The 22434-nt window shown below is 37.1% G+C and overlaps 1 protein-coding gene and 1 long non-coding RNA gene across 3 annotated transcripts in view; one reads left to right on the forward strand and one right to left on the reverse strand.

Annotated features, from left to right (window-relative positions):
- The window catches only part of map3k15 (mitogen-activated protein kinase kinase kinase 15), a 32847-nt gene extending 27648 nt beyond the window's left edge, over positions 1 to 5199 (forward strand). For both annotated transcript variants that reach the window (XM_023272863.2, XM_023272865.2), the window contains 3 exons: positions 1843 to 1949; positions 2042 to 2118; positions 3987 to 5199. In XM_023272863.2, coding sequence (XP_023128631.2) covers positions 1843 to 1949; positions 2042 to 2118; positions 3987 to 4080 — 278 coding nt within the window. In that variant the 3' untranslated portion in view covers positions 4081 to 5199. The remainder of the gene's footprint in view (positions 1 to 1842; positions 1950 to 2041; positions 2119 to 3986) is intronic.
- A 2999-nt stretch (positions 5200 to 8198) lies between these two features.
- Positions 8199 to 14511, reverse strand: LOC111570217 (uncharacterized). Its single transcript, XR_008600357.1, has 4 exons — positions 14109 to 14511; positions 11330 to 11450; positions 10142 to 10219; positions 8199 to 9913 (listed from the first exon to the last, which is right to left on the reverse strand). It is a non-coding gene; the product is annotated as an uncharacterized LOC111570217 (long non-coding RNA).
- Between the last annotated feature and the right edge of the window lie 7923 nt (positions 14512 to 22434).

Below are 22434 nucleotides of genomic sequence, written 5' to 3' on the forward strand. Positions count from 1 at the left end.
GAGGTTTAAAAAAAAAAAAGGCAAGGTTACCTACAACTGAAAAATAATGTGCTTTTCAGAATTACACAGAAAAGCCTTTTTTAGGGAACAAGAAATGGGTTAACAACTTAGGGCTGTTCTGCAGCAATGGAGGTTGATCAAACCTTGAAAGTTGGTGCTATGAAATCCTACAGGTGTCCCAACTTTTCTAGATTATTTACAACCCCCTCTGTCTGCATAAAAGTAGTGTTGGAACACATCGTGGCACCAAACCCTCGAGAGCAATATTTGTACAGTATTGTACTGCAGAAAGTAGTGTGTTGCTATAAAAATGGTGAGGAAAAGACAGTTAACAATAGAGAGACAGACCATCATAACACTTAAAAATGTAGGTCTTTCCTATAGAGGAATTGCAAAGAAAGTCAAGGTGTCAGTGAGTCCAGTTTTCTCCACCATCAGTAGGAACTCAGAAACTGGAGGAAACTCTGACAGGAAGAGGTCTGGAAGACCTAAAGCCACAACAGAATCAGAAGACAAGTTTCTAAGAGTCAACAGGTTGATGACAGGTGACTCACAGGACAACAGCTTCAAACACAGCTTCATAGTGGTTGCAGTAAGCAAGTCTCAGTTTCAACTGTGAACAGAAGACTTGGAGTTGCAGGTTTGACAAGTTGAGTTGCAGCAAGAAAGTCATTGTTTAGACATCAGAATAAGAAAAAGAGGCTTGCCTGGGCCATGAAACACCACCAGTGGACTACTGAAGACTGGAAGAAGGTATCATGGACTGATGAATCAAAATTTGAAATCTTTGGTTCATCACGCAGGATTTTTGTAGCCGTCCAGTAGGAGAAAGGATGATTCCTCAGTGTGTGGCATCAACTGTCAAACATGGAGGAGGAAGTGTGATGTTCTGGGGCTGTTTTGCCCATAAATCCTGGATTTATGGGAATTTCTACGACAAAGTTGGGAAGAACTTTCTGAAGAATATTTGATTTCCATTGTGAAAAGAATGCCACAAGCATGTTCAGCTGTTATATCTGCCAAAGGTGGCGACTTAGATGAGTCAAAAGTTTAGAATACATTTTGATTTCTAAACGGATTTCTTTTAAACTATGGTTTCATTTCAGAGTACAATGAGACATTAGCATGTATAATTTCCAATTAAAAAATGGAAAAGTTGGGGTATTCTAAAACTTGTGTATGTATATTGTTCAGCCCTATCCAAGACTAAAAGCTGGACTCAAAGCACAGTATTATGCATTAAAATGTGGTAGTTTTTGTGATCTTCAGTGCGCTTTTAAATCAATGAAAGTGATTAGAGATTGAACAAAAATGTGTTTAATTGTAATTATGACCATTTCCATATTTTCATGTAAAAAGAACATAAAACACAGCAAAATTCATTGAAAATGTTGAGAAATGAAGCATTTTCGGCCACAACCATCGCAAAAGAATGCCCGTACAGTTTGATGAAGAAGTATTAATTGTTTCCTCATCATCTGAAGTCTTGCTGATGTTTGAAGAGAGAAGATGTGCCAAAGTGAGCGCTGATTATCCAGAAACTGCTCAAACTCTTGTTGCCATGATAAATCTTTTCCTAATTATGATGAGCTAATAAGCTTGATTAACATTGACAGATATTTCTAGTCAACATGATAACTCAGGAATAATACACAGAAGACGTTTAAACCACAGGTTCCCACATGGAAGCGATGATCTGATTAGATTTAGACGTGCTGTGCTGCTTAAATTTGCACTAAATTTGCAACTTTAATGAGGTACAGACAGGCACAGTGACAAACTACTGTGAGCAAAGTGTTTCTTTGGCCATGGAGAGAGCGAACCGGGTGCGTCTTGTTTCAGACATTTCACCTCCCTCCATCTTCCATATCCCAGCGGACCACGAGCCGGACAAGCAGCTCACTGATTGGCTGAAAGAGCAGGGGGCGGATCCGGATACTGTGGACAAGGTTTGTCGACTTTTGAGGATCAGTCTGCAGCCTCTTTGACTTTCTTTTAAGTTTAGTTCATAGACTAACAGTGTTTCTGTTCTGTATTCCAGTTTGTGGTAGAGGAATACACGCTGACCGACATTCTCAATGACGTTACCAAAGACGACCTCCGCTGCCTACGTCTACGGTATCTACAAATCTTTATGTCTTGTGAACAATGTTTACACAGAATTTTCAGGTGTAATACTTCATTGTTGCGTGCTTGACATTTACATTGATAGGTCACTGATTTTCTGACTGCTTGGACTCCACTGAGGTTCCACAAATCATTAAATAATCATTTTGGAAAGGTTAAAGCAAACTACTAGGCTTCAGGCTATCTTACTGCAAAATCAGCATTTGCTAAAGGGATCTGGTGTGATTTTTTTTTCTGTAAAGCAAAGCTTGTTGAACTGCTAAAGTCTCTTAACCCTCAGAACGCCAAGCAGTGTCTTGGAATTTTTAGCTCCTGTCACATTTTTACTCACTGTGGGCTCATTTTTCACTGCAATATAAAGTCCTGCGCTTTTATGGAAACAGAACAACCATGACTAGAAGACACAAAGTAGTATTTTGTGCAGTATATGAAAGGTACAATACCATGTATCAAGATACAAAAAATAAAGTTCAAGATATTTCCTTATTTATTTTAGAAAAGTTTTTAAAAACTCGCAATCAACATATCGAAGTGTTTCCAAAATGGGAAAAAAGAAGAAAATCTGCTACCACAGATATTTTCAAACTTGCATTTTGACTTTGTTTCCACATTTGTCTCCTAATTGGTAGAAACACAGCCTGCAGTTCAACTGAAAAATCTCAGAATTTTTGTCATGTGACTGATGGTTTCACTCACGGCTTCATGGTTGTGCCAAGGAGAGCAGAATTTTTAGTTTTTTAGATAATTGGTTCCTGCAATTCTTTTATTTTTGGCAATTTTCAAATGAAACATGTAGAATGTAGTAGTTTTGATCATATCTTATAGCTTAGATTTGTTTTCCAACAGAACAGCACGTCACAGATGAGTAGTTCAAGGACTGTCAAACGCTGAAAATCCCACGATTCTTTCTGTTTTTATAGTTTTCTGCTCTGATTCATGATATCATTTTGGTCATATTTTTGAAAGATGGCATGACTGTCAAACTCACCAGTGGATTTTAAGGTTCAGAGAGTGAAAGAAACTGTCTAGATTTCATAGAATCTGTGGCGTCAAGGGATGAAACTGTGAAATATTAACCGGACAAACTTTACGACTGTACACCGATCAGCCACGACATGATGGCCACTGACAGGTGAAGTGAATAACATTGATCATATTGGTGCTATGTGGTGTTCTGCTGGAAAACCTTGGATTCTGGCATCCGTGTTGATGAAACTTAGACGCCCAAAAAGAAATGTCCCAGAACAACCACACTCCCCAATGCAAACGGCAATCCCAAATGTCACTGGCCTACCACCACAGGAAAATGCACCCCACCACATGGCAAGAACATCAAACAATCAGGAACATCTTGGGGAACATGACAATCGGCCAAGATACTGATTTGAGCTCTAAGCTTCCTAGACCCCACTCTGATCAAACATTAACAGGATGCAGTGGAAAAAGTTTCATTCACAACCCAAAGGATCCACTGCCAACGTCCTGGTGCCAGACCCCATAGGACACACTGACCAATAGGGGGACCAACACAATATTAGGCAGGTGGTCATAATGTTATGCCTGATTGTTGTATATGTTGGTAGTTTAGTGTTTTATGGCGCTGCTGTGCATATTCTTGTCTGCTGATTGAAACTCCTTGAATTTCCCTCGGGATTAATAAAGTATCCATCCATCCATCTATCCATCTATCTGTCTATCTGATTGGTCACATCCAGGCTTTTACTGTCTCATTCACCTTTGTTGACATCAGTAATTCAACCAAATCCATTCTGAATTAACCTGAAGTAATATTTATTGAATTATTTTCATCCACTAAAGATTTTACTTCTCTGATCCAACATCCTCCATGTCCTCCTCAGGGGTGGAGTCCTCTGCCGGGTCTGGCGTGCCATCCAGCGGCACCGAGAGCGAGAGAGGCAGACGAGCAGCAAACGCTCGGAAGATGATGCATGACGGGGATTGTTGGACTACGACTCTGTTTTGCAGCAAACACGCACACGTCCCCACATTACCAGCCCTGCATGGCCGTCTTTCTTTTCTCTCTCTGTCTCCGCGGTGCCTTCTCATGTTCTAGTCTCTGTATTGTACGAACAGGACTGACTGAATCCATGCAGAGTCCGACTTGACCAGACCAAAGCGCTTTAGTGCAGGCACTACTGTATGTATCTTCATGTTTATTTAAGTGTTTACGTGTGCCTCAGTGTATTTGTGCCTGATGATTTTGAATGAGTTTGAAACAGTTTAAAGTCGTCTCCTAATGTTTTGTTGGGCTGTTAAACAATGCTGCACAACTGAAAAGTGAATCTAAAAGGTCTGTTGTATATGTTATATAATATTGCAATTGCATAAGGAGCTAACAACACACCACAAACAGTAAATTATACAGCTTCTTTGGAGTAAAATAAGATTGAAACAGTATTTTCTGAATGATCACTGAACACCAAGTGAGCTCTTGAACTCTTAGAGAACCTCGAGATTTTGCAGGTGAAAGTTCATTCAGATTGAACCAAATACATGTTGCCTAGTTCCACGAGCAGAGCAGTTTTTTGATAATTGGAGGAGCAAACGAGCAGAAAAATGTGCTCCCAGGCCCAACAGAAATATGTTGAAAGACACGTTGGACAGCGGAGTACGTTGTCGGTTTCCACTGACGTCTTGCAGCTGTGAATGACTAAACTCACTGCAAACACTATGACCAGCTGTACTGTCACAAATATCAGTAGGAAATAGATTCCTACGTGACTGAAAAGAGGGTGATATCAAGACGCGTCTTTTGTACCTGTCAATCTTTATTATTATAACTAAGCTGACTTTCCATTGAAGGCAGGGATCATCATGAGTCACGGATTTCCTGATTCAAATGTTTTAGGTACAAAATAATCCAGCACGTAGACACATCCCAATGGCTCATCAGCCCCACCTTTATATTTGGACGCATGTTATTTATTGGTTATATCTTTTCTTCTCTCTTCTGTGTATCTGTATTTATTAGTTTTTTTTTAAAATTCTAACTATCATGAATTGTTGAATGTGCTTTACAACTGCAATAAACCTGGAAATAATTCAACAGTTGACCAGTTTGCTTTGACCTCTTGGTTTCTGATATTTGCCCACATTGTGTAGGCCATTGGAAGAGAGAGACATAACTTTTTCACTTTGCAAAATCTACACTGACAGTACACACTAACCTCTTTTTACTGCTCTTCTTTGGCAGTCTCCTTAACTGTTGCCTATGTGCTTTAGGGCCTGCTCTGCATTCCTTTCTTATTTGCAGTGAGGATTACACTTGGACGAAACCTGTTTACCTGCCTACGTGTGAGATTAACGATGATTATCTGTTAGTTTTTCCGACCACAGCTTTTGATTTAATGACTTTCTTTACATCATACTAGGCGCAGGCTGTGGGCACATCTGACTTTCTATTGAAGTAAACTGAGTTCAAACAGTTTACCTAAAAACATTACATTCCAGTACTGCAACAATAAAACTGTGGCATTGGTCTTTGCAATGTCTTTGAAAGAAAGCATATTAGCTGCTGAGGTGAATTTTTTTTCTTCCGCTCTGATGCCATTTTTTACTAAAAGGCCAAACCATGCTTTCCTGGTCAGCAAATTATATATGCAAATTGTCAATAAACTCCAAATTTAGAAGTCCTTAGAGGTTGAATCTGCAACCATCTATGGATATAGAAGCAATAACCATGCCTCGCTAGCTCTGTGAGGCTGCATGCTTTTAGCTAACTGAGGCTTAAGCTAACTCCAACACACCACTTGTAATGTTTTGTAAGCACATTTTTGCCTTGTTCAAACTTTTAGCATGTTTACATGCCAACATTTGCCATATGTCAGCCAAGTACAGGTGAAGCTGATAGGAATGTCATTAATTTTACAGACAGAGATTCTGGGTTGGCCTTAAACATGCAAGAAAATCCTCAGGGCATATAACTGTCATGAGACTACAGATGGAAAAATGGAAGGCAAAATGCCAATAATAATCTTGTAGCTTCAGCTTATTCTAAACACATGTTTGCCAAGGTTGGCCATGAGTGGCAAACTTCCAGAAACACTTAAGTATTAATGAGAAATTTGACACTACTGGCAAACATGTTCACCGGTGGTTTGCATCACAGTTTTCCAGAAGTGCTACACTTCTGTTAGCCTTCTGGTGACAAGTTTGACCCTACAAGCAAGCATGTCACCTTATGTTTGGCTTAGAAAACATTTCTTGTTTTCCAGGTTTCAAGCAGACTGTTGGAGTTAAACTTTGTCAATGTCATATTTTCATATGCAAATGGTTCACATGTAGAGGGTTGTGGGTTTGAACCTCATGGTGGTTGGTATTCCCTATGCCTGGGTTGGTTTCTCCTGATTGCTAAAGACAGTAATTATAGGTTAAATGGTGATTCCAAATTAACCAGAGGTGTGATGGTGAGAATGAGTGGTTGTTTGTCTCTCTGGGATAGGCTCCAAACCCCCTGTGGGACTAAAGTACTTGTGGCTAATTAAGTTTTCCACAAAGTTAGCCAGATGTCCTTTGCAAGTTTGCTACAGATCTAACTTAACACGAAACATCATCTTGCTGCAGCATTACCAAACATTAACCTAAACAGTTTGGCCAGAAATGTACAATTTTAGTAAAGGAGAACTTGTTGTCAGCATAGAGAAGAAGTTACCTACCAGGTTCCAAACCAAAAACACGGCTGAACAAAGAGGTTTTGGGCCTTTTCATGTGTGGTTCATGTCACTATTGTTAAAGTATCATTCAGAGCAAGGCTTTTAGTGACTTCAGAGAGAATACAAGACTAATGACTTCATCAGCTGTAACTCTGAGTTTGTGTATCGCCTGCTTTGTCCTTGTGGATTAGACTATGTGGGTGGTACTTACAGAATTAAAAAAAAAGGTACACAGGAGCAACCGACCGTCCTTAAATCATGAATGAGGAAACATAATTTAGACCTTTTTGTGATGGTTGTGTGGTTGGTTTCATTTTATGCTGTTGTTGCTGGGTTTCGAGTGGGTGTTCTAGTGAGAGATAACTCTCTACTTGCAATCTCAATAAACTAGATTGCCCTGCCACGGAATTCTTTCGGAGGATTGTTGCTGCACCTCTTGTTTGACTGATAATAGGCACCTGTGCTCCTTTCTGATTGATTACCTGGGCAGGTATCCAAAAGCCCATCTTTCTCAGCTCAGGAGGCACAAGCTGCTATCTTTTAAAGAGTTAAGCAAAATAATAAAGACATTTTAGTCCAAGCAGTGCCATTGTTTGGACATATTGTCTCTTTTCTTTTCTCTACTTGTGTTTTCAGTATCAAAGAAATAGCTCCTTTGATTATGGATTGCTGTGTACCGCTTGGACCAACAGAGAAAAGCAGTCTTTTTTTTAAAATCCTAGTGAAGTTTTCTGTTTTTGCATGAGTTAAGAACATTTTCCAACCCATGAATGGCCCCTTATCAAAGCTCAGTGCATCTGATTATGAAATCGTTGTTATCAAGTGAAGCATTCTTCTGGAAGTTTCTGACAAAGTTAACACTCTGTACTTATAATGTCTTTTTTCAGGCGTCACTTGGGAACTTGGCGTCTTTACTTACTGCTTGGCATTGGAAAGCATATGCTGGGTGATTACCTCAAGTGATTTCATGCAACATCGCCTGCATTTACTAATCCAACAGGTTTACTTTAGATACCAAAGGAACACGGAAATCAGAAGGAAATGTCAGAGCTTTTGCTGTGCTGTTTGGTGATTTTCTTTCTATGCCTGCTGTCATTACAAAAAAACATTTGGAGACACGAGTCTGTTGAAGGAAATTAAGTGACCTGTGAACGGTTGGAAAGAACCTCAGTTACCTGTGTGCATGTTTTTTAGTTTTTTCACTAGGCCCAATCCTCCAGAAGCATTCTTCCGTGTTTGTACGTGCATGTGTTTGTGGTGGCACTGCATGGGAATGTGTGGTTTAGAACTTAGTGGTGAACCCCCTTAATGAAGACAACAGTACAAAACACTTCAATCAAAACACAAGGAAACTTCTCATGCAATTAATAACAGAAAGTAACAGAAATAATGTGAATTTAAAGAAATATATTTTTTCATTTGAACATAAGAAATAGGATACTAGAAATGCAAATGTAAACCAGTTCATTTTTCAACAAAACACAAATTTCAGAAAGATACCTCAAAAGCAGCTTGCAGATTTTGTACAAAAGATGTCGCAAAATGAGGAGACCTGATGGGAAACAGCTAAACTGGCTGTAACAGTAACATGATCCATCTACTGGCACCACTAAAGCTCACTCATTATGTCTTGTTTGTTAAATCGTCCACATATAAACTGTGTTAAAATGCATGAATAAGAACAAAAAAGTTGTTGCTTTGTCTTGGCCATGAGCACAAAATAGTCGACTACCACTATTTTTGCATCTTGGTTTGTATATATCTTAAACCAATTATATGTTAATTAGGGATTTCCCAATGGAGTTTTTTTTCTTTCTCTTGATCCATTCTGAGTCCTTTAATATTTGGTATCTGCTAAAACCATTAGTATGGTACTCTAGTGACCAGGCAGGACGTACAGTAGCAGAGCACTGAGAGTTTAGCTAGTAGGGAAGCACCATGACAAAGTCTTCCATGAGGTTTAATGACATCCAGCCAGCCCATTTCTATTCAGTTATACTGAAATAAATTTGGCCAGTCTTCCTGCATTCCAGTGGCAAATGAAATAGTTATCTAAGTGGCTTGTTTCATGTGCTAGTGTGATAATAGATGCAGACCAAAAATTGGACCTAGCTTCCTACCATTACCAGTCTTTTAAAATAATAATCACTTCTGATTCTTAGGGTTGAGCTTGAGTTAATTGATGAGCTAAAGAGGTACTGAGGTGGATTTTATTACCTTTGGAGAGAGCCTGGCTAGCTGTTTCCCCATTCATCCTGGTAATCCTATAGTTTTAGCTACTGTGCTAAGCTACGCTAACCAACTGTCGGTCAAAGCCTTAAATTTGTCGTACAGATGTGACAGCATTATTTATTCTTATCTAACTATTAGCAAGAAGGCCAGCAAAGCTATCTCTTAACACATTATGCATCTGCATTGTTTTCACCAGCTTAGTCTTTCTTTTGTTTATTGCCTCTCTTTTGCTAGTTCTTCTGCTGCACTGTTAATTTGCCGACTTCCCCAGTTGGCAGGAATACGTATCGTCTTCAGGCCTGTGGCATGCATGTAGCACAATAGGGATCAACTGACTGAAATTCAGTTGAGGTTTCATTCTGATAGCAGAGATGTTCCTCTATCTTCAGAGATATCTTTCAATTTGCTAGTCAGACTCTGATGATATCCCTAACACCATGCCATATTGCCTGAAGACATGTAAATGTTGAATGATGAATAGTTTTGCGAAGGCCTATTGTGTTTCTGCTAATGTCTCTTTGTCCTGCACTAGTGATATGCAGTCGAGATGAAGTAGTTGCAGCGAAAGTAAATGACTGTGCCAAAGTTTGACACTGGAGACATGTAGATGTACATGCATTTTACTGACTAAACTGCAGTTTAAAAGTAAATATGGAGATAAAATGACTCATGATGACAGCTTCTCATCTGTTTGTAACATTTTGAGCTTTTGCTAAAAAAAACTCATTCTGTACAGACCTTTAAAATTCTTATCATAGTTTCCCATAGAGGATGACTCCTTAGTAAAAGAAGACGGTCAGTTGGGTGAGTATGTTCAGATAATGGGTTTCTTTCTGTGCAGGTGACTCATCTTTCTTCTTCCCTTCTGAATTTTTCTGTTGCTGTTGGACAGAAAGAAAGTGTGTTATAATTACATGTCTTTGTGTCAGCTTTCTCTGTCCAAACAATAGACAGCAAACTAGGTTTTGTTTATGTAAGCATGTTGCCCATTTTGAACATTTTGGCTTTATCTGTGAGGAAAAAGGTCCCATTTATATATAATTATAGTTCCTCGGAAGAGTGACTTAAAGAATTGTAATTGACTCGATGTGTGTTTGTGTCCTAATTACCACAAGCTTGGAAGGAGTTTCCGTGTGTTGCGATGGTTTGGATCCACACATATTTGCCTGTATTTCCACTTGAGTACACTTGAGGAGAAACAGAAAGAAAAGAAAGTTGCTAACTAGATACCATTTTGGGCTTTCGCTAACATTGATAGCTGAATTTGACTGTCTGGAATTAAACGGCATAATTTGTTATTACGCTGTGACCAGTCCAAGTTTCTATCTACGGTATCTATAACATCATTCTGTTTAGTCAGTATGACAGGATATTGGCCATTTGCTGTTGACTTGTCAAAATAAGAGTTGCAGGTGTCTCAAATATCATTATGACTAGTCCAAATTGGCTTCCCATTGGATGTCGGTCCAACAAAGCATTTGAACAATGTTAGCAGAGGTAATGGAGGGTGCTGTGGTGGATAAAATTGATAGAAAACACTGTAAAATTGGAAGAGCTTATCAGCAAAGAGTTTGTAGGGCTTAAATTAAGGTATCTGATGAGGACATCAATGTCTTTAATCGGAGGGAATTAGAAGACATCTTGGACTAGATCTATGACTAGTCTGAATAAAACTATAGATATCTGAAACTGAAATTACAACTGGTCATATTTCAGCTATCGATACCCACAGTTCAGGTGAGATGATAGATAGATAGATAGATAGATAGATAGATAGATAGATAGATAGATAGATAGATAGATAGATAGATAGATAGATAGATAGATAGATAGATAGATAGATAGATAGATAGATAGATAGATAGATAGATAGATAGATAGATAGATAGATAGATAGATACTTTATTAACCCTGAGGGACCGATGCCTGTCATGAGAAAACCCATACACATATACATGAAAAGCAAAAGTTGCATCTTTTGTCCAGACAAGAATGTTCTTTATGACTAGGAGGAATGGAATTAGGGATATCTGCAATATATCCAGTTAAGCCATCAAATGCTAAAACAGCTTATCAAGGAGCCTTAGTGCCCATTATGTGATTTTTTTTTCAAACAAATGCAGAGAAATGCTCGAGAATGTGGGAGGTGATGACAGGAAATTGAAATCCAGGAAGTAGGTCTACCTGAAATGAAGCAGGGACTATAAAAGGGAAAAACACAAAGAAAATCATCATATTTCAGTCATACTGAGACACACAGGAGACAAGAGAGGACAAAACAAGAAACATAATCTTACACTGAGTTAATATTACAGAGTTCTGTGATCTCCTGTCTCTGGCACTGCACCATCCCTCCTCTTCTTAGGATGGAGTTCACAGCATGGATTTTTGAGTAAGATGTACAGCAGCCTCGGTGTCCTGCACAAACACAAACAGGCACTATCTGACATTCAAACCAAACATTTTTTCCCAGCCAATGTTCCAATTCTTCAGATAACATCGTGGTAATAGCTGACGCATGTAACTTCTGTATCATAATGAAGGTTTTTGTTCCAGCATGCATCACTTTGCTTGTTTTGGTTGGACAAAATAGCAATAAATTCCAAGGAATAGAAAGTACATTTTGACTTCTGGCAATCATTACTAGACTCCAGACACGGATTACAATATGCATTCTCCAAAAAGAACTCAGCTTGAAGGCTGTGTCGGCCCAATCTGAAAGCCCCAATTATCAACAATTCAAGCATTCTTTGGTGGATAATTTGCAGAAAACCTCACACTTTTATTCATGTGCTAACATAACTGCACAAGGGTTTTCTAATCATCAATTAGCCTTTCAACACCATTAGCTAACACAATGTAGCATTAGAACACAGGAGTGATGGTTGCTGGAAATGTTCCTCTGTACCTCTATGTAGATATTCCATTAAAAATCAGCTGTTTCCAGCTAGAATAGTCATTTACCACATTAACAATGTCTAGACTGTATGTCTGATTAATTTAATGTTATCTTCATTGAAAAAACTGCTTTTCTTTCAAAAATAAGGACATTTCTAAGTGGCCCAAAACTTTTGAACAATAGCGTATATTTGGCTCAAATTTTTAAAAATACAACATCCCAGAAGACCTGTTGTCATTACTTGCGTGACTTGCAGTAACTTTTGAACTACCCTACAATATGTTTTACATTCCATCTGGTCCACACCAACTGTCTGTGAGTTGGTCCAGTCCGGTTCTAAGTCAGTGCCAGTTTACGGAAACACTCTGCAGATATTATATAAAGGAAAGATGATCCAATGTGAGGCATTTATTGCTCATTATTCATTTCAAAAGGCTGCTCTCTGACAGCATCCAGCTGCTGGAGTCCTTGAAAAACTTTTGCCATCACCTTTAGGAGGCTCCTTGGAGTAAAAGGTAAGACGTTGACACACTGATATTTTATAAAGCTGACGTGGTTGAATGGGTGGAGTTGAATGAAGTCGGTGGAACCTTTGGAGCCTTTCCTCTGGTGACCAGGAGACTGTGAGTGTATTCAGATTTATTTTGTTGTTTCAGTCTTGTTTTTTTGCTCGTTGCTGATTTTGTTGGTCTGCTGTTTGGTGTTTGACAGGCACACTGTAAAAATGTAGTTTTTAACTGTAAGATTTGGAATTATCATCATTATTTTGAAGATTTTCTCTAAAAAACTGTAGTAAAATCATAGAAAAAGTATTAATTTTCAGGTTAACTACAAAAACACAGGCCCAAAATGTAAATAATGTCAAAAGTCTTCATAAATTTTGTTCTTTTATAAAATTTGACTGTGAAATGATTCTATTTTCACTGTATTAAAATCAGCAAAAAATATTATTTCACAGATGTTTACCATTTTTGAAGGAAAAAATGTATGTTGAAGATTGATAAATTGTAAATTATTATTCAAACAATTTACACAGACTTCCCCTGTTTTGTTAGTTACAAATAATATCTAGGAAATTCACATAAAAAAAGAGCTAATTTACATGTTCACTTTAAAAAAAAGACAAAACTGTCTATAATGTCCACATCTAAATTCTGAATTTTATAAATTTTTTTAATACATTTTCGCCATTTTTTAACATTACTGAGTTTTACTGTATTTAAATCAGCTAAAAAATATTAATATTCCACAAATATTTGCAGTTTTTTTTACAGCTTTTACAATTTTTCAACATTATAACATTCCACTATTTTTGTTATTTTTCCACCTCATTGCCAGTTTTTCACATATTTTGAATGCGATTGTTTTTTGTTGTTGTTGTTTTTTTGTTTTTTACAGTGCAGTGAACTGTGGATTTATTCAAGCTTGTTTGAGCTGACAGCAATGAAAGTGACCCAGAACAATGGATTTCCACTGTAACCACACCAGTGTGCTGATTAAGAGAAGTTTGCTGGCACATATGTCAGATGTCTCCCTCAATTCATGTGATAAAAGCGACGTATACACATACTTTGACCACGTGCTGCATACAAACACAGCTTTGGTCCAACAACAATGCAACACTGAACTGGTGAATAAATTGGTAAATATTATAAATACACTTAATATACACCAAAGCAGCCAGCAGGTATCATTTGCATCATTTCTGAGCCATTAATCACCACTTTTTGCTGGTTTGCACCACAGCTGCAGAAAAAAGGAATTCATCCAACAATGCTTTAGAGCACAAAACAGAGTTGAATAATAATTCTTTGTATGGCAATCACCACGAGCAACATCTGTCACATCACGTCTAGCTATTTGATCCATCTTTTAGTGCAGCTTTAAACAAAGAAACACTCAGTTCAGTCTAAATTATGGTAAACTGAGCTTTTAATGCCATCCAAATGACAAATGAGCAAACTATGCATTGGCTGAAAAATTGGATACATGCCTCCAAACTTTTATAAAGTGTTCTTTGTTTCTTTGGATCATCTTTCCCAGTAGTTAAGCCTCCTGCAGATCCATTGCAATCATTTTGTACATAAATGTAGAAAGCAGGTATTTGGACAAGACAGCGCGAACAAAAGAATTTACACAGTCTTTCAGTCTCAGCTGCTTTGCAAATAACAGCTTACCTCCTGCCTGAGCATGTTTTCTTGTAGCTGTGATTGACAGCCAGAGAAGAGCCAACATAAGGTTAACAAACAGCCTCATTTCACCTGAACTGAGGACTCGAGGGAATGGGTGTAAAGGTGAAGATGCCAGTAATATTTTACAGGAGACATAGGGGATACAGAGGGAGGGTCTAATGTTGCTTTTCTGTCTGCCTTTGTGTTATTTAGTTACCATGCTGTGTAAACTCACAGCTTTATTTAATACTGCAGAAATGTCATCTATTTCGCAGGTTAAAAACCATTTATTTTGATACCATCACAGTAACTATTGCTTCAAGTGGCCAAGTAAAACCTTTTATCTTCCACTTCCTCCTCATTATCACTGAGCTGACCTCAATAATCTGTGCAAGGAAACATGTGGTTGAGATCGAAGGTCGTTCTTCCTGTCTTGGCACGTAGTGTGATTTGCAGATAAGTAACATTACAACCCCAGATTACAGGTCTTATGCCAAGGTCTCTTGTTATTTGTCACAAACTGCTGATGAAACTGCTGCAGTTTCTTGTTCTTGAAAAGCTTTGAGTTGTATAACTTGTTCATCGTTCAGTCTACTCTAAAATAGTCTACCATTCAAAAGTTTGGGGTCACTTAGAAATGTCCTTATTTTTGAAAGAAAAGCAATTTTTTTCAATGAAGATTACATTAAATAAATCAGAAATACAGTCTAGACATTGTTAATGTGGTAAATAACTATTATTTTTAATGGAATATCTCCATAGAGGTACAGAGGAACATTTCCAGCAACCATCACTCCTGTGTTCTAATGCTACATTGTGTTAGCTAATGGTGCTGAAAGGCTAACTGATGATTAGAAAACCCTTGTGAAGTTATGTTAGCACATGGATAAAAGTGTGAATTTTCATGGAAAACATGAAATTGCCTGGACACATTCAAATGTTTTCTATTACTAAAATCTGCACAACTCATGGTAAAAGGCTGCTGTGACGCAATAAACTATATGTCATGCATGTAAACATGACGAAAATCTGTGCACTTTTGAAAAAAAATAAACACAAAACCTAGTTATCCAAGGAAATGATCAGTTTACAAGATAAGGACAACTAATTCTTGTCAAACATGAAGTTAATAGAACTGTGTGTATCTTGTAGTTTTTGAGATATGCTCATTTTTCAGAGTGCAGAGGTGTTTTTTTAAGGTCTGAAATTATTGCTGCAACAATCTAAATGACTTTAGCTTTGTTTTATCTGTAAAGGGAGTGGTATTAGAAGTTATTCGATCCATTATTAATGGAACAATACAGATTAGTGCAGGTATTGAACTTTAAATGAAACATTAAATGTGTGTAGTTTGATGTGGCTCGCATTGTGAAACATTCCTTCCTAGATAAGATAATAAATGCTTGTCCACAGAAGATAAGGACACTGCCACTGATAATAAAGACTGATTAGTTTCAGGCTGCATGGTGGAACGGTGGTTAGCAGTGTCGCCTTGCAGCTAGAAGATCCCTGGTTCACATCAACGCTTCCCGGGATCTTTCTGCATGGAGTTTGCGTGTTCTCCTTGTGCATGTGTGGGTTTTCTCATGGTTCTCTGGCTAGTAAAATGACATAGTGTTATTGGTACTTTACTCAAGGATTAAGCGGTGTATAGATAATGGATGATGGATGACTTCCTCAACCCATTATAGCACATATAAACCTCTAATCATCCGAAACCTGAAGCTGAAAGGTTTTACACCCGCACGATACTGCGCTGTAATCTCTCTTACGTTTCTCCTCGTGGAGTTGCATCACCAACGGGTAAGTGGCACGCCTCGCCACTGTAAACAAAAGTCCACATGCATCCCTTTCACAATCCGTTGCTATTTTAAGCTCGTCCTATTTTTAGCACCTCCAGGACGTCTTATATATTGGGGTTGAAGCTCAGAGTGACATAGTTTAGATAAGAGCACCGGGTTACAACGTCTTCTGCTTTTAACTCTCATTCACTGCATACAAGTCTGTAGCAAACATGAAGAGTTTTGTTTAATCGTGTTTTCAGCTCCACACACTGAAGTTTGAAGATACAGAACATGTCCAAAATACCAACTATTATGACTTAAATGATGAAAAAACTCAACTTTATACCCCTCAAACAGCTTTTGAGCCTTTAAGTGAAGCCTTAAAGTTCAAATCCGGCTTCTTCTGACTGCAAATTCACCTCTACACCTCTATGCAAGAAAGCAGCTCTTTAGATTTCAAATATGTGAGCAGTTTATCAAAATAACAATTTATGGAAAACAGCTGCATCTTTTCTTTTTGTACCTTCTGCTCATTCTGTTTATAGATTTTTATGTCAGAGTCACTACTGGTTTTCCAAAGAGTTTGCCAAGCTGTGACTGCACTTCCTCGGCCAACTTGTTCCGTCTCTCTGTTGATTTTTGTGGTTCTGTGGTCATTTTCTTTTTCCTTGTAGCCATTCTGCAACTCTGTGCTTCTTTTGTGAGTCTTTGTAGTTGTTTTTGTGTGTCTTTGTGGTCATTTTATGTCTCTTTTTGGACGTTTTCTCTGTGTCTCTTTATGCTTGCATTTTTTTTCTAGCTGTTTTGTCTCTCCTGGTGATCAATTTGTGTCTGTGTAGTTGTTTTGTATGTAATTGCAGTCATTTTGTGATTCTTTATGGTCATATTTTGTCTCTTTGTGGTCATTTTGTGTATCTGTTGTAGACTTGTGTTTCTTTGCAGTTGTTTTGTGTGGCAGTGTAGTCGTTTAAGGTCATTTTGTGTGTCGCTATGGTCATTTTCTCGCTGCACCTTTCATAGTTTGTGTCGTCTTTGTCTTTGTCTCTCTGTGGTTGATGTGTGTCTTTGGAGTTGTTATGTCTCTGTTGTTGCCTATTCGGTCATTTTGTGTATCTTTGTAGTACTTTTGCATATGCATAGTTGTTTTGTGTCTCTTTCACAGTCAGTTTGTGTACCTCACAGCTGCTCTTGCTCTCTTTGTGATCATTTTGTGTCTCTGTGGTTCGTTTCTCTCTTTGTAGGTGTTTTTATGTCTCTTTGCAGTTATTTGGCATGTCTTTGTGGTTATTTTATTTATTTTATATCTGAGCTTGTCTTTCTTGTTTAATCTTTTGCTTTTTGTATTAAATCTGACAGAATATTGGCTATTATAGAGACATGTTTCATATTAACCACCCAAACAAACATTCTAGCGAAAGGAAAGTTGGTGGAAAAGCTTTTTATTTGATTATAGCTTTCGATTTTGTCCGAGCAAACACTCCTTGATGACTCTTTATTGCATTCCAACACGTGTGTAACATTATGAACAGTGCTGAAGTGACTTCAAAAGGAAGGAACAAATGTTTCATAAACGGCTGAAGGCCATAAAGAATGTCTCTCCTACTGGAATTCCTTCTGCCAACATGATTAAAGTCTGCAGATTATCTCCTTACCCTGATAGATTGTAAAGCAAACTAATCTGTTGTGTTTCAATAAAAACTTGTGGTGCAATAAAACCATCAAGTGCTTTTTTTTTCCACTTTGTTTTTATCTTAAAGTTCAGAATAGTGCGTCACAGGTCTTTCATAAAAATGCAGCCGGCTTGTAATAGTGTGATAACAAACCTCACCTCAAGACTAGTATTTTAATTGCTTCTGTAATCAGAGTTGCTTCCGTTGAGTTTATCACTGAGCATTTGTTGTGCAAATAATGTCTGACGCAGTCCACTAAGAGCCTTCAGGGTCCTTGAATTGTTGCCTTATTTCATGAACCGTATGCCAGAAGTTATAAATTTAGGCCTGTCTTTTTAAAGCGCAAACAAATTTTTGTCCAAATATGTTTCTTACACAACAGTTTTCTATAATTCAGTATAGTCAGCTTCCCAATAAAAATAATAGTAAAAGGAAATACGGCGCCTCTTTTAAGTTATTTATGTCTTTGTGGACATTTTGTGTCTCTGTAGTAGACTTGTGTGTTTTTGTAGTTGATTTGTGTCATTTTGTGTTTCCTTGTAGCCATTTTGTGTCTATGTGGTTCAGTATCAGAGCCTTTTGAACAACGTTCCCTGTAATTTTTCCTGAGTGTGAGCAAAGACACAAACTCCCTGAGCGTCCCTTGGACCACTGTGAGCAACATCAGACGTGTGCACTGTGGTCACACCAGCATCACATCCATTCAAGTTACATGGTTCATTAAAAGAATCAAATTACAGCATTTACATTTCTGTTAAAACACTTTGTCAACAGGAGCCAGTTGAAGGCTGCAGTGATTTTAGTGACACTACAATGTATAAGAGTGAAGTTATTGAATATTTGTCTCTCTTTACTGTTGCAGCGGTTTTGCAAATTGCAGACGGACCCTGTTCACTCCATAGACACCAATGTTATTCCTGTAGCTTGAAAGACAGCTACTTTTGATAAAACTGGGCTTGTAGCACATTGTCTGCCTTGCAACAATGGGAAAGAGGCACCGTTTATGTTTTGACAACCTATATCTAACGAGTTATTGATGCTGGAAGTCTGAATCTGTGAATATCTTTCCAACTTTACTGAACTTGGGGCCACTACCACCTAAGGAGTGATATATTTAATTTTGAAAAAAACATTTAGCCATACTTAAAGCTTTAAGTGCTTTATTAACACGGAACTAAAAATTTTGTATTGTTTTATTATCACAGGTTCTGTCTGAAAAGAGGTGGCATCATTTTAAACAGTGAAATCAAACTAACAAAATGTAATGACCAACCAGTGAGTAATACTGGATTCTGCAAACACATAAACAACTTTTTTTTATCTAAATCTTATCTTAACACAGTTAATGTATTAACTTATTTTTGTGTGTATGCATGTATTTATTGATTTATTTAGTACTGTTAACATATCAGAGTTCTGAGTGAATTTTTCTTAAGATAGACAAAGGCCATTTATTGATCACATATAGGCTGTTAAATGTTTATTAAAAACTAAAAAGCATTTAAAAAAAACAACTTAGGCATTTATTGAGTCACTAAAATACTGTAGAGTACAGACCACATCAGCATGATTATAAGCATCCTCTGGTAAATGAACAACCAGATACTGATGTCTCTCACCATATGGACTTCAGGAGATGACTGGGGGATGATAAACTGTGACCTACTGGTTGGGTTCTCTCTGTTCTCATGTTTCTTACAGGTTTGTACCCTGACAGCTGGGTCCTAATGTTTTTTGAGCAACACACCATACTATGACGTTTTTACAATGATGGTTCTACAATGGAACCAGTTTGACATGTTCAGGTGTTCTTTGTGTGAAAACTCAGAGATTTCAGGTATCAGAAGGTGGTTTTCAACTTTCTTTGTTAACTTTCTGCTTCAACTTTAAACTAAATTTCCTTCACTAAGCCAGCCCTCTGGACTTCCAGGAAGCTGTGTTCCTATTGGCTGTCCAGGTGGCAGCTTGGTGTTATCAGGAACACCTGAGCAGCTCAGTGTCTTCCTGCTTTATTTAGCTGCAGACAAACATTTCCTCTGCTTCTCTTCACCACTGATCTGGGTTTGGCTCTGTTGCTTTCCTTTGTTCTTTAGGCGTTGGCTTGCAGCTTCCAGCAGTAAAATCATCTTTAATGTGATTCTTGGTGTGTTTTAGGGCTTTGTACTGGATAGTTGTCTTGGTAAATGTGGTTCTTTAGCCACAGTTAGCACATGGTGCTAATGTGTGCAGTGATTAGTGGATTTGGTGCACCTGAGTTGTGTCTTTATCTTGGCTGTAGTGAGTCTTCAGAGGTTTTTGCTCAGACACATTGTGTATTCTTGTTTGAGAACCAGCGCTGGTTGTCCAGAAGGTAAGAGTTCCTGTCCTGATTCTCTGTTCTCAGAGGTTCTCTGGTAGGCTGCAGGAGACTTTAGCGTTTGGGTTGTGCTAGTTTGGTTTTTGTATGGTTTCATTTGGACGACTATCTTGAGGCCCCTCCATGTGGTTTAGTGAGGTTTTCTGGAACAGTTCTACAAAGCAACCTGCAGCAGAAGAGACTTTGAGAGTTTTTAGGAAGTTCTGGAGACCAGACTTTAGAGCAGTAGAACATTTGTCAGCAGTTTGAGCAGGAGAAGGTGAGCTTCAGAGTAGAAATGAGACAGAAACCTTCTTGACCCGTGTGGTGAGGTCCTGTACCAAGAGTTTGAGGAGGTTGTGAAGAGTCTGTAGTTCTTTGGTCTGAAAGCACAAGAAGAGTCGACTCCTTAAAGGAGAAAACAGGAGATATTGTTGGTTCTTCTGTCGCTCTGCAGTTTCCAGTTTCTTTAGACTGAATATCAAGTTTATATTTTAAATGATTTACCATGTGAGCCCAAAAATACGTCAATAAACTCCCTCCATCCCCTGGACACAACATATTTTATTACCATGTTAAATGTTTTTTTTTAACTATGTTTTTGAGTTTTAATCATAGTTTTAGCATAGTTTTTTCTCTTTGCTTGTTTAGTTTTGTCATCTGTGTGAAAGGTGCTAAACAAATAAAGTTGAATTGATAAACTGAATAATTGACTAACTCATGATTGTGACAACAGAAGTATTTTCATTGTGATTTAAGGGTTTATTTCATTTTTAAGGTTGGGGTTAAAATCTTGACAGAAAAAGAAGATTAAAGAAATAAACTACATAACAAAAAGCAATTAAATCAAAGGGAAAACATTTAATACAATAAAACTTTTTAAAAATTTTATTATTAAAAAGTATTTTTTAAATGTTTAATATTCTTCTTGTTTAATATTATTTTTTAAATGTGTAATTATCAAAAATATTTTATCTGTAATTTTTAATATTTGTACTTTAAAAATTTTGTTTAATTTCATAATGACATGTATTGTATCGTGTTTAATTATCTAATTCAATATTTTGTCTGTTTAATATAGTTAAACATTAAATACAATTAAATGATATTAAACAGACAAAATATTGAATTAGATAATTAAACACAATACAATACATGTCATTATGAAATCAAACAAAATTTTAAAAATACAAATATTAAAAATTACAGATAAAATATTTTCGATAATTACACATTTAAAAAATACAATTAAACAAGAAGAATATTAAACATTTAAAAAATACAATTAAACAAGAATATTACACATTTAGAAAAATATAAAACATTTAATTAGATTATTAAACCTTTAAAAGTCAAAACATTAATTAAAAAATTTAATGTTTAATTAGAAAATTACATCTTAAAGACAATAAAACTTCAAATAGGAATTAAACAGAAAATACAATGAAGCATTTAAAAATTAAACATTAAAAGGTGGTAAAACATTTAAAAAGAAAAACCTTAAAGATTTAATCGAAAAATTAAATACTGGGAAAGAAAAAAAAATTCAAACAAGCCGATAAAACATTTGAAAAAACAATTAAACATTAAAAAAGACAAAACATTTTGAAATCAGATCAGACATTAGAAAAGAATAAAAGGTGAGAAAAGAGCAAAGCTAAACATTTAAGAAGAATCAAACTAAAGATAAAACCTTTGAAAAGACACCAGTTACACTTTAGATGATCAAATTAAACAGAAGAGACAATAAAACGATCAAAAAGAGCAAAAACAGATCAAGGTCTTAATGCGTTTTCTAGTCTGAAATAAAAACATCAAGTTGTTTCTTCAAACATTTCCTCTTTCTATGTTCTTGGTTTGATTGTGGACAGATTTACTAAGAACTAATTTCAGAAAACTGCTTTCCAGATAAAATCTACTAGTAGTTGAAGGCATTGATCAAACTAATGTTACCTTCTGATCTCCACAAACTTTACTGTTCAGTGAAAAGAGTCAAAGTTTGTTCAGGATTTCTAAAAAACCCACAGGTGAAGGTCTGAGAAGAACTCAGATGGATGGTCTAAATGTGAAATCAAGACTCATGGTCACAAGTTTTGAGGCTTCTGTTAACCAGAAAGTTCAAACTAACAGAGAAGTACTGAGAAACTTTTAAAACTTCAGTCCTCAGACTGTCTGAAGGTTCAAAGTAACAGAGAAGTACTGAGAAACTTTTACAATTTCAGCCCTCAGACTGTCTGAAGGTTCAAACTAACAGAGAACTACTCAGGAACTTCGAAGATTTCAGTCCTTGGACTGTCTCAAAGTTCAATCTAACAGAGATCTACTGTGGGACTTAGAAAATTTCAGCCCTCAGACTGTCTGAAGGTTCAAACTAACAGAGAACTACTCAGGAACTTCGAAGATTTCAGTCCTTGGACTGTCTGAAAGTTCAATCTAACAGAGAACTACTGTGGGTCTTAGAAAATTTCAGCCCTCAGACTGTGTGAAAGCTCAGGTCCTGAGGACTCGGGAGGTGTGGAGGCTTGGAAAGTCTTGGAATTGAG

The sequence above is a fragment of the Amphiprion ocellaris genome, chromosome 22 (genome assembly GCF_022539595.1).
Source record: "Amphiprion ocellaris isolate individual 3 ecotype Okinawa chromosome 22, ASM2253959v1, whole genome shotgun sequence".
Classification (NCBI taxonomy): Eukaryota; Metazoa; Chordata; class Actinopteri; family Pomacentridae; genus Amphiprion; species Amphiprion ocellaris.